At 39.9% G+C, this 13,291-nt stretch overlaps 1 protein-coding gene across 1 annotated transcript; it reads right to left on the bottom strand.

Annotated features, from left to right (window-relative positions):
• Positions 1-495: 495 nt before the first annotated feature.
• On the bottom strand, positions 496-11,827 carry LOC128699812 (uncharacterized). Its single transcript, XM_070089363.1, has 3 exons — positions 11,779-11,827; positions 6,696-7,482; positions 496-5,356 (listed from the first exon to the last, which is right to left on the bottom strand). Exons 1-3 carry the CDS (start codon positions 11,825-11,827, stop codon positions 4,909-4,911), a joined length of 1,284 nt encoding a protein of 427 aa, XP_069945464.1. The 3' UTR covers positions 496-4,908.
• Positions 11,828-13,291: the final 1,464 nt, after the last annotated feature.

The raw sequence follows: 13,291 nt of genomic DNA, 5'->3' as shown, positions 1-13,291 counted from the left end.
GTACTTTAATATCTACATTATGCACACCATACCCATGGTGTGGGCGGTAGTCAAAAGATTACACACACACATAATGGGTCCAGGGACTGGGCCCCAAAGTTCTGATGGCTAGATAAGTTAGTGGTAATGAATTATTTATATATTTATATTTCGTTACAATCGTAATGATTATTTATGCAGACATGAATTAAGTCACGAAAATGTTACAAAAAAATATTACCTCATATTTTTAAGACCATACGTTCTTAAAAATGTTTAATGCTTATGCGTTATTTAGTGTGCAAAGTCAGGATATTTTTTTTTCCAGAATGATTGGTAATACACCACTAGATAAAATACTATAACATTTCTTGAAAAATTCTGAGTAAGTCATCTCTCAATTCATTAGTTTTATTTCGTATTGGCACATAATGATGCAAGATATGACAATAGTCCATCAGACAAAATTTACACTGGGTTATGTTTAGGTCAGCTGGTGATGTTGATGCAACCTGCCAGAGATAATAATAATTTTATTTCAGCATGATACATGTTTGTACAAAGGAATATAACAATTGGGTGCACGTACATGCCAAAAGCCCCCCTTTATATGCAAAGCATTTTGGACAAGTTTAAGACTAACTTAAGATTAATAAGGCAATAACAGTGTAGTAATTTTGTACATATGGTCATCTGGTGAGTTACAATGAATACAGGAGAATTGAATATTCTATAATTTTGGCAGTATGAGGGCATCCTAGAATAATAATAATAATAATAAAATATCTTTTATTCACTACAAGTACATGTACATAGTATACAGGCCTAGCTGACATCAGTGACATACTACTATATAGCAAGCCCCTTGTTATGCTGAGCATTTCGGGCAAATTAGGTCAGTGTCCCAGAATGCGACCCACACCAGTCGACTAACACCCAGGTACCCATTTTACTGACGGGGAACATAGACAACAGGTGGAAAGAAACACGCCCAATGTTTCTACTCTGGCTGGGAATCGAACCCAGGCTCTTGCTGTGTGAAGCAAGAGCATTAGCCACCAGAGCCACCTCATTGCTTTGTACTGCAGTTTTTCCAGCCCTTCAAGCTTCCAGTCAGACACAAGAGCAAGTAGTGGCACAGCATAATCAAATAATGCTCTAATATAAGCAAGATACATCATTTTCAAAATTTTAACATTAGCACCATACCTTGGATGAAAACCTGCCACAACTCTAAGTGCCCTCAGCCTTTCTTCATACTGGCAACAAAATCTTGTTACAATAGTTCCAAGCAGTGGGACCTCAAAGCCTAGATACCTGTATCCGGTTACATATTCTAGAAGAGACCCATCATGTAACTGGATCTGGCGAACTGCTCCTCTCTGTCGAGGAAGACGCCTATTGAGTATCTTTGTTTTATCAGTAGAGATTATCAGCCCCAGGTCCTGACACAAGATTAGTACATGGTTAAGGTTCTTATGGGTGCTGGAGAATCTGGTGGTGCGAATCATTATATCATCAGCAAAACTAATCATATAATGATGGGGCTGGGTAGGCATAGCATTAAGTAAAGTATTAATTAAAATATTGAATAGTGGGGCTGAGCACACTTCCCTGTGGGGTTCCTAATTCAGTCTTCAGTTACGCTTCTATGTCCCTGAAACAACACAGAAGACTTTCTGTTGGTCAGGCAGCCTTTAATCCAGTGGAGAAGCCATCCTCCAACATCCATTCTGGCAAGTTCACTAATGATTACATGTCGGTTGGCTACATCAAGAGCAGATTTAACGTCAAGCAAGGTAGTGTATTAGCTGTCAGTGTGCAGTGAGAAAGGTGGTTATGCAATGATGCCCCGCGCCTTTCGTACATGAAACCATGCAACCGGGGAGACAAAAACTGCTTAATTCTGTGCATGAGACAATTAAGAATATCCTCATGAATGTTTTACAGAAGCAGCTAGTAAGAGATATTGGGAGAAATGGGTTTTGTTGATTGGTCTTTGAAACGAGAATGATGAGGCTGTTGGTCCAAGGTTTAGGGAGCTCCTCAGTTACATAGCTCTTGTTATATAATTCAAGTAAAGAATTACCTGGTACTCTACATAGCAATCTGAGTATGTTGTAATATCATCCTCCCCAGGCAACGTGGAGTTGCCCTTTGTTTGTGCTGCATCAAGTTTAAAGTTAGTGAAAGGAATGTTACAGTCATCTTCCTTGCTGAGCATAAAACAAATCAGTCTCTCCCTTGCATCATGTTTGTCCATTAATTTTGCCTGTGTAATACTGATAAGATTGCCATAGCTAGATGTACCAGCCCAAGCACTGAATCACTCATTTGCCCTATGTAGGGGATGAGGGTGAGCAATCTGACTAGTTCTGGTACCCTTAATTCTGTTTATGTCCCCCTATGCCCAGCTAAGTTGGGTGTGGGTATTGAGATCATTATCCATAAAACAAATTTCAACCACACAATAGAGCAAAAAACTAATGTAAAAGACCTTGGCGTGATAATGCCAGAGGATCTCATTTTCAAAGACCCAACATTGTATCAGTCGCATCTGCTGCAAAAATTGACAGGATGGATAATGAGAACCTTCAAAACTAGGGATGCCAAGCCCATGATGACACACTTCAGGTTGTTTGTTCTATCTAGGCTGGAATATTGCTGAACACTAACAGCACCTTTCAAAGCAGGTGAAATTGTTGATCTAGGAAATGTACAGAGAACCTTCACATCTACTCCCAAATATCTGAACATATGCACTTCTTCCATACTCCCCCCCTTCAATCTGATATCCAGTTTTTCCTTACCTAACTCGTCTGATACCCTCACCACATTCTCTTATCTATGTTCACATTCAACTTTCTTCCTTTACACACCCTCCCAAACTTGTCCACTAACCTTTGCAACTTCTCTTAATGAATGTCCCAAAAGCACAATATCATCAGCAAAAAGTAACTGTGTCACCTCCCATTTTATTATTTGATTCCATATATTTTAATTCCACCCTCTCCACACCACTTCTTTTACAACCCCCTCTATAAATATGTTAAACAACCATGGTGACTTTACACATCCCTGTCTAAGACCTACTTTTACTGGGAAATACTAATTTCCCTCTCTTCTACACACCCTAACCTGAGCCTCACAATCCTCATTAAAAGCTCTTTACAGCATTTAGTAACTTACTACCTATTCTATACACTTGCAATATCTGCCAAGGTTTGATTATATTAAATGTTTATTAGAACTCCCTGAACTATCTTTAACATTACTTTTACTGTTTTGTTTACATGTACATAAATGCCCGATAAATATACTGGCAGCTACAGCAGACAACAGCTGCTCTTCACATTATTTTGGCTATGCCGAAACTATGCTAACCTGTTGACTGTTAGGCAACTCTTTGTTCTATTTAAATGTTGCTTTCAGAAAATACCAAGCTTTAGCTTGGTGCCCTCCAGAGGCTCGTACCGACTGTCAAAATTTGGGGACTGCTTCATGGATTTTCTATAAGTTTTTACTCACACTAATTTAAATGCAGATTTCACGTAGGATAGCCTAGTAAATAAAAACAGTGTTACATGTATTTCTTTCCATACATCTGTTTCCATACAGTGGTCCCTCAATAATCGTCCGGCTCGATAGTTGTCCTTTATGGAAATCGTAGCGTTATTCTTGTCCAAACATTGGCTCGCAAATGGTCAGTTTACTCGCTAATCGTTCTTCATCCGGGACGTGTACTCACACTCTGAGCCGCTTCGGCCTCCCTTTCCAGCCAGTGTGCCATTGTTTACCAGTGAGCGACGGTCCCCTCACTTGTTCATACGAAATATTTCATAATATTCCATTCATTTTAGTGCTTGCAAGTGCTAAATAAGCTACCATAGCTCCAAAGAAAGCTCCTAGTGCCAAGCCTTTGGTAAAGAAAGTGAGAAATACGATTGAATTTAAGAAAAACATCATTGAACAATATGAAAGTGGCGTACATGTGGCCGAACTGGCCAGGATGTATAACAAATCCCGTACAACCATATCTTCCATCGTGGTCAAGAAAAAGGAAATCAAGGAAGCTGTTGTTGCAGGGGTAAATATGCTGACAAAATTGAGATCACCAGTACTCGAAGATGTTGAGAAGTTATTATTGGTGTGGATAAACGAGAATCAATTAGCAGGAGATACTCTTATGACGTCGATTATTTGTGAAAATGCTAAGCAGCTGCATGACGATCTGGTAAAGAAATTGCCTGCAACGAGTACTGATAATTGTGAATTTAAGGCCAGCAAAAGTGGGTTTGAGAGATTTAAGAAGCGTAGTGGCATACAGTGTGATAAGGCATGGTGAAATGTGGGGTAGGATGGAAAGATTTATGGAGAAACATCACCCTGAGAAGGATGTTGCAAGCCATATTGGCAATTTGTACAGTGACAGAGTCTTGGCCCATTTTAGGGAAGTTTTAATGAGATGCCAGAAACAGAGCTCTCTGGACACTTTTTTTGTGAGACAGGACTCCAGTGACTCTCAAGCTGTTCCTAGTGGCATTAAGAAACAGAGAAGTAACCTCAGAAAAGCACTTGGTGCCTGAGGTGTTGATGGAAGGGGATTCCCTTTCCAAACAGTAACTAATCCAATCTCTCTCTTCCTCCAGTCTTCCATACACTAAGAATCGCCAATAAAGGTAAGTGTTATGCTGTTAATGTTTCACTCATCATGTCCCATTGTATTATTTATGTACTACATCTATATTTCAGGTAAAAAAAATTTTTGTTTTAATACTTCTGGGTGTCAGGAACGGATTAATTGTATTTACATTATTTCTTATGGGGAAAATTGATTCGAAAATTGTCTTTTTCGATAATCATCGCACTTCCAGGAACGAATTAACGACGATGAGGGACCACTGTATTTATTTTTTAGAGAAAAGACTACTAAGAGATAACACCTCTTTCCATCCATTCTTCCACGACTGAGATGATACGGGGTTTAAGCAAAGGGTTTCTGTCTACCATTACTAATACATCATCTCTCTCCGCATTCCTGGCATCTTCTGTGCGGTCCAGGATATCCATCATATCCTCAGGCTGGCGAACCGTGTTTGGCAGCCACATGAGGCATTCGAGGATGCCGTAGTATCCCCTGTCAACATACTCTTGCTGCAGCTGCTCCAGAGTGAAGGGTACGATGGAGCTGCCCTTCTGCATGACGCTGGTGAGGGTGGCATGGTAGGAGGCCAGGAAGGTGTTGAGGTTGGGTCGACGGACAGGTCCTGTGAGGTTCAAATTGAGGAAGAGGAGGAGGTCTGTTGCTACTGAGGCCACACGGCAGCACTGTAGATCCAGCATTTTCACCTCTACTGGCCTCTTGTCTTTGTCATACCTGATTATATTATTATTATTATTATGGTTCTTATTATTACATTCTGTCATTTTTTATGTTATTTGTGTGGATAAAATAACCAATACATGATGAAAACACAGCAATACCTTGGGAAGGAGTTTAAAGTTTTGCAGATTGTCAGAAAATCGTTGACAGAATAGTCACAAATATATTTATCAAGGAATAAATGGCAAACCATACCATGGACGGGGATAGAACCCACAATCAGAGTGTCTCAAAACTCCAGACCGTCGCGTTAGCCACTGAGTTTTGAGACACTCTGATCGCGGGTTCTATCCCCGTCTGTGGTATGGTTTGTTTGCAATCGTGTCATTATGATTTCCTGAGTCATTAAATGGCAAATATTGAAACATGGAAATACTAAAACCTATAAAACCAAAGAAAATGCATAAAACATATTTCAAAAAAAATAATACAACAATGTTACAGTTGCATTTCATAAACCAGGGAACAGGTGGTTGTGTGACCCCATAGCGAGTGAATCTCAATCGCAAAACTCGCCATGGGTTCCAACCCCACCTGTTCTGTGGCTTGTTTGCAATTGTGTTACTACGATTTTGTGAGCCAGATACACTTCAAAATTACAAGATGCTATCAGAAATTTCTTCGACTGCTACGAAAAAAATATGTAGGCTGACCTAATCATCGAGAGGGTACTAGATATGAAGAGGAGGAGAGGTAGGGGATGACTGCTATGTTGTTTTGGGCCAAAAAACAGTGGTTGTTCTGGTCTTGAGTCAGCAGATGGGGCACAAATTCCAGTCACTCGCCTCATCTTCATATTTTCAGTCAAAATGCTTTGACACGACCCAAAAAAAAATTCCCACAACTCTTACAATGTCCTGGATACTTCCAGGACAATCTTCGTGAATAGTAATTACTTTTCGTTGTTGTGTTTTTGATGTTGATAAACGACCAAAGCATTCATCATCATCAAGTGACATTTGTCCTGATTTGAACTGAGAAAACCATTCAAAATACTGTGTACAACTCAGTTTTTTTGCCCAATGCTTGCTGAAGCAATCTGAATTTAACTGCCATTTTACCGAGCTTCAAACAGAATTTTACATACATGCTGTTTTTTCTTTAAAGGAGTCCATTCTTCTACATAAAAATCACACTGACATGACAAAAAGGGCTCATCTGATTTTAATGGAATAAATGACTGCACTGAAACGTTCATTGTTACAAAGGCCTTTATTGCACCATATGATCTACACCATCGCCATATTTTAACTCATAAAGTGAGCGAAAATTCGAGTCCAGGAACTTTCTGATAGCACCTAATATACTTAATAACTGTTTATCAAGCACTCACTTGAACAATAAGTTATTTATCCAGCAGTCGCCATGGTTGATGACTGCAAATGGTGGAGTAGCGACCAGTTGCTGCTTGTACAGGGTCCAGGCCTCAGGCTTGATCTTCCTCACCCACGCCACCACCTCCTCACACCCGCCCATCTTCTCAAACATCTCGACTACATCGTCCAAATGATTACTTATGAATGTCTCAAAATCTCCCCCTATGTTAAACTCTTTCGTCCATTCTTTCTGCAGTGCCTGAAACCTGTGTACCAGGGGTTGGTGAGGTGTGATGGCCTGCAGGAGCAGAGAAGCTGCATGCAGCCTGGCTAGTTCCTGCAGCACCAGCAGGCTGTGAGCAGCGTCTATTCCCACTGTTCTATCTTGCATGCTGTAACCCTGTTCCTGCAAGTTCTCTAGCATGATCATCTCCTTCCCCGGCTCCAGGCTGGAGTAAACACATTTGGGAAATCTCAGAGGCTTTTCCCCGATGCCTTTGAGTACAGCATTAAGGGCAGGGATGATCTCAGCATAAAAGTTGCACTCTTTCGCAAAAATGATGCTGTAAAACTCTTTTTCTTGTGCCCTGCTCGGCGTCACCTTCACCACATAGGACACCTCTTCGGCTGTCCCTGCCAGCGTGTACTGTATCCTGACGTTGGCGATTTCGGAAGTGGCACCATCGTAGGCAGCAGTGAAGGTCTCAGTGGTCCAGGAGACCAAAGTAGCCTCGGCACCCTTGTCAGAGACCAGTGATGCCTGCACTACGTCCTCCGTCACCACCCTCAACACACCCTCACTCACTGCAAAGGTACAACCAGACACTTTAGACTACTTATATGGTAGTTAGGTCTAGGACTCATTGATAATACTATGATCCTTTAAGGTGGATGGGCTGCCTTGATGCTGGGGAAGGGCTCTTTACCCAATGAATTAAAACTACCCACCCCTTTCTCAGATTAAACCTAATTACCTTCTTTCCCAGGATTCTGTATGACTCCTGTGGGTTAAACCCTTTCCAATGAATATAATACTGTGAAATATAATTAATTTTCTGGTGCATTTGTTGTAATTTACATAAACATGTGATAGAATAGAGAAATCCATTATTAATTTAAGAATATATATCTGAGGAAGATAAATTGATGTTTATGTGGGTTTCAGTTAAGCATAAGGGGGCCACTACACGAAAATGGGTCTACTTTTTTATTTGTCGACCGATTACGTTCATTTTTGGTGTACTATTAGGAGCTTATATCGACCATGCTTTGATAAAGTTTCAGAATGATAGGCCAAAAAGTAAATGAAAAAAAAAGCAAAATTTACTAAATATTACATTTGGCAGGGCACTCCTAAGAAGTATTACTTGGAAAAAGTGGTTCTGACACTTGCTGCTGATAGAACACTTCTAATTCCATCACCCTAAGTCAACCAATTCTGTAATAAACTTTATCTTCATTATAAAAAAAAATACAGTTTATAAGTTGTATGACATTTAGGAAGATACCGGCCTTGTTTACCCGCACAAATCTGAAAATATTTGGGATACTTCAAAAAGACCAATTTAATCGTGTACAGCAATCATTCTTTTATGTTTGTTGTGAAAATCGGGTTAATTCGTTCATAAATAATGATGGACTGCCCCCAAATAGGTAAATAACTTACTTCCGAGATAATGGCCGATACGCACGCCTGCCCAAGTACGCGGGGAAATATTTTTTTCCCCCGAAAAATTCGCTTTCTTTACACTTTTTCCCTAACCTACGTGTTTATTACAGTTAGCCATCGTCTACAAACGTTTTCTTTCATTATAGTGACGAGAGAACGAGTATAACCTTGTGGCGGGTTGTGTTCATGAAGTCCCTTTCCTCTCAGGGCTCGATATTAAGAATGTACAACAATGCATACAACCATATGACCTGTCTTTGTAATACTCACTTGTGCTTTATAGTAATCTGTTTACATTAAAGTTTTATCACTGATGTCATCATTGCTTAGTTCATCTTAAGTTAATTTTAAGCCAGCCCGTAATGCTATGCATAGTATAAGTGGCTTTGGCATGCTGCTCTTATCTGTATTTTTTGTATTAAGAATGTACAACAATGCATACAACCATATGACCTGTCTTTGTAATACTCACTTGTGCTTTATAGTAATCTGTTTACATTAAAGTTTTATCACTGATGTCATCATTGCTTAGTTCATCTTAAGTTAATTTTAAGCCAGCCAGTAATGCTATGCATAGTATAAGTGGCTTTGGCATGCTGCTCTTATCTGTATTTTTTGTACCTCTGTATGTGTGCTCAAATTTTTAAATAAATAAATAAATAAATAAGATAAGATTTCGTTCGGATTTTTAACCCCGGGGGGTTAGCCACCCAGGATAACCCAAGAAAGTCAGTGCGTCATCGAGGACTGTCTAACTTATTTCCATTGGGGTCCTTAATCTTGTCCCCCAGGATGCGACCCACACCAGTCGACTAACACCCAGGTACCTATTTGCTGCTAGGTGAACAGGACAACAGGTGTAAGGAAACGAGTCGAAATGTTTCCACCCGCCGGGAATCGAACCCGGGCCCTCCGTGTGTGAAGCGGGAGCTTTAGCCACCAGGCCACCGGGCGTACTCTTGTGGCGTACTCTTTTGTTTCTATGCTATTATTTTATTGCCTTATGTCGTATTAGATCAATTGTGATAGGTAAATAAGCCTTATTATTAGAGTAAGAATAGAACATTTTGTTGGTTGCTGTCTTGGCCGAGACAATTTATGCACAAATAACCCGCACATCAAAGAGAGGAGCTTACGACAACGTTTCGGTAAGACCTGGACCATTTACAAAGTCACACTAACGAATAGGAGAGCAGGACGGGTATATACAGGCAGGAGGTGGTAGTAGTAGTGGAGGTGGAAGGAAGTAGTAGTGGATAGGTAGTAAGAGTAGAAGGGGCCAGTCAAATACTAAAAAAGAGGAGCACTGGAAGGGAGCTGGTGCCCACAGAGGGTAAGAGTAAGAACATCGTGGGGGGGGGGATAAATAAATAAAGAAGGAACAAATACACAAATAACCCGCTAACACCCAGCATTCTCAAATCCATAAATACAAAACACCGATATGAAAAACAGTACAGAATGGGTCACATAACCAGAGACCAAACAAAACGTTGCTTGTCAATCCTAACCAGCCTGATAAGAAGGGCAAAAAAATTGTATTATGAGAACAGATTATCCAACTTACGAGGTGATATAAAAAAAGACCTGGAAAACCCTATCGGAAATTCTAGGAACAAAAAAGATATCACGAAATAGCGAAATAAAATTAGCAAAATCAGATGAATCCCAACTCTCACCAACAGAAACAGCAAACAGACTCAATGATTTCTTCTCCACTATAGGACAAAACCTTGCCAATAAAATCCCAAGCTCAGATACCCCACCAAATGACTACCTCACTGGCAATTACCCGAACACACTGTTCCTAGCTCCGACTAACCCATACGAAGTCTCCCTTATTATCAACGCACTAAAAAAAAGGCAGGAGATTTAAATACCTTACCACCCTTTTTATACAAAAAAGTGTCACAAGTGCTATCACCAATCATTGCAACACTCTTTAACAAATCCAATGAATCCTCCACCTTCCCTACAGTTCTCAAAATAGCAAGGGTCACCCCGATCCATAAAGGAGACCAAACAGAATTGAATAACTATAGGCCAATATCCAACTTACACCCTCTCTCAAAAATCTTCGAAAAATTAATTCATAAACGAATCTACTCCTACCTCATCTCCCAAAACATACTCAACCCCTGCCAATTTGGATTCAGGCCTAATAAAAATACTAATGATGCTATTATACACATGCTAGAACATATATACACTGCAATAGAGAAAAAAGAAGTCCCACTGGGGATCTTCATTGACTTACGTAAAGCTTTTGATACAGTTTACCATGACTTGCTCCACATAAAATTGTCACACTATGGTATAAGAGGGCACTCCCTCAACTACCTCAAGCCAATATGTGTACACAAATGGGGCAAACTCTTCCGCACAACCAAGTACAGTTGGTGTCCCACAGGGAAGTGTCCTTGGCCCTCTTCTCTTTCTCCTATACATAAATGACCTACCAAATGCTTCGCAATTACTCAAACCCACACTATTTGCAGATGACACTACATAGGTATTCTCTCACCCGAGCCCAGTCACGCTAGCCAATACTGTAAATACCGAATTACAGAAAATATCTACCTGGATGAGGACTAACAAACTTACACTAAACACTGACAAAACCTACTTCATTCAGTTTGGTAACAGAGCTACAGATGTCCCTCTTAACATAATGATAAACGGATCACCTATCACAAAGCTAACAGAGGGAAAATTCTTAGGAATCCACCTTGATAATAGACTCAAATTTCATACACATATACAACAAATTTCTAAGAAAATTTCCAAGACTGTAGGCATACTATCGAAGATACGGTACTATGTTCCACAGTCAGCCCTCCTGGCCCTATATCACTCTCTTATTTACCCCTATCTCACCTATGGAATTTGTGCATGGGGCTCAACAACAATTAACCATCTCAGACCACTAATTACCCAACAAAAGGCTGCAGTCAGAATGATAACAAATTCCCACTACAGGCAGCACACTCCACCAATATTCAAAACACTAAACCTACTCACCATACAAAACATCCATACTAATTATTACACCTATTACATACATAGAACACTTAACTCTGATATTAACCCTCCCCTCAAACATCTCCTTGCCAACCTCAACAGAACACATGACCATAACACAAGGCACAGATCACTCTTTGATGTTCCTCGTGTCCATCTCACACTATGCAAAAACTCAATGCACATAAAAGGCCCTAAAATCTGGAATTCATTACCTGTAAATATAAAAGAAACACTACCTGTTTATAAATTCAAGTCTCTTCTCAAAGATCACTTACTCACCCAAAACCAAATAAATACTGAATAACTGAACCTTATAAATTGTATATCTTAAATGTTTCTCACAATTATATCACATAAATGTTAAACCTAAGACCCAATTTAACTTTGTTATTTTTTAAATACACTACCTAACAGAATACTCCATACGACTGAATGTACAGCAATGCATGCAACCATATGACCTGTCTTTGTAATACTCATTTGTGCTTTATTGTTATCTGTTTACAATAATGTTTTATCACTGATTACAGTGATAAAACATTATTGTAAACAGATAACAATAACATGATTGCAGCCATGTATACACGTAAGTAACCATTCTTACAGTATTCATTACCTTTGTAACTTGTGAGTTCATTACCTTTGTAACTTGTGAGTTCATTACCTTGTACCTAGTTCAGCCATCAAAACTTTGGAGCCCGGTCCCTGGACCCATTGTGTACCTCTGTAATCTGTAAATACCTTTGTAACTTGTCATGATTGTGACTAGACCTACCTGGAGTTCATTACCTTTGTAAATTGTGAGTTCATTACCTTTGTAAATTGTGAATTCATTACCTCTGTAACTTGCTCAGCTATCAAAACTTTGAGGCCCAGTCCCTGGACCCATTATGTACCTCTGTAATCTTTTGACTACCGCCCACAGGATGGGTATGGGGTGCATAATAAACATATTAAACTAAACTAACTCACTGATTACATCATTGCTTAGTTAATCTTAAGTTAATTTTAAGCCTTCCCGTAATGCTATGCATACAAGTGGCTTTGGAATGCTGCTCTTACCAGTATTTTTTTGTACCTCTGTATGTATGCTCAAATTACTAAATAAATAAAGAAAAGAGAAGCTTACGACGACGTTTCGGTCCGACGTGGACCATTTACAAAGTCACACTGTGACTTTGTAAATGGTCCAAGTCGGACGGAAACGTCGTCGTAAGCTCCTCTCTTCTATGTGCGGGTTATTTGTGTATCGTTCCGGTCATGGTATTGTGCCTTTTTTTTTTTTTGTTATTAACGTAATTTATGCCTTGTCAGCACTCATTCCCAGGGTAGGTTCCTGATTGGTTCCCAGACCATATTCGCTCCGCCCACTCTGCTATGATCTCAAATGTTGAATTTTTATTATATTAGAAGGAAAAATATAAGCAAGGCGCTGTCACCATACATGTTATAAATGACTATAATTCCTTGTAGAAACATAGTATAGTGATAATAATTATACCAGGGTGTTGTCACAAAGTACTGTTATTTTTCGGTATGATTAGCTCAATTTTCGTATTTTTTTATTTTTTTTTTTTTGACTGCGCGCGGCACATGTCATAGACCCCACAGTGATTAATATGTAGCCGGTCCAGACACGGTTATATACTTCCACAGCCCTAGTCTGAACATATCCCTACACTAAGGACCTGCCTTGCATGGGCCAGTAGGCCTCCTGCAGTGTTCCTCCATTCTTATGTTCTTATCACTGTTGGACTTAATGAGGAGTATAATTACCTGGACCTGGAGTTTACCTGGAGAGAGTTCCGGGGGTCAACGCCCCTGCGGCCCGGTCTGTGACCAGGCTTCCTGGTGGATCAGAGCCTGATCAACCAGGCTGTTACTGCTGGCTGCACGCAAACCAACGTACGAGCCACAGCC

This window comes from Cherax quadricarinatus, chromosome 2, assembly GCF_038502225.1.
Source record: "Cherax quadricarinatus isolate ZL_2023a chromosome 2, ASM3850222v1, whole genome shotgun sequence".
Taxonomy (NCBI): domain Eukaryota; kingdom Metazoa; phylum Arthropoda; class Malacostraca; order Decapoda; family Parastacidae; genus Cherax; species Cherax quadricarinatus.
Note: the sequence above shows the minus strand (reverse complement) of the source record. Positions and strands in the feature narration are given on the sequence as shown.

Bases quoted from the DNA above. Each gene is read 5' to 3' on its own strand.
- LOC128699812 (XM_070089363.1), bottom strand. From the start codon at position 11,827: ATGGTTGCATGCATTGCTGTACATTCAGTCGTATGGAGTATTCTGTTA. The intron at 7,483-11,778 runs GTAGTGTATTTA...GTACCTTTGCAG, and splicing joins CGTATGGAGTATTCTGTTAG to TGAGTGAGGGTGTGTTGAGG. The intron at 5,357-6,695 runs GTGAGTGCTTGA...TAATATAATCAG, and splicing joins ATAAATAACTTATTGTTCAA to GTATGACAAAGACAAGAGGC.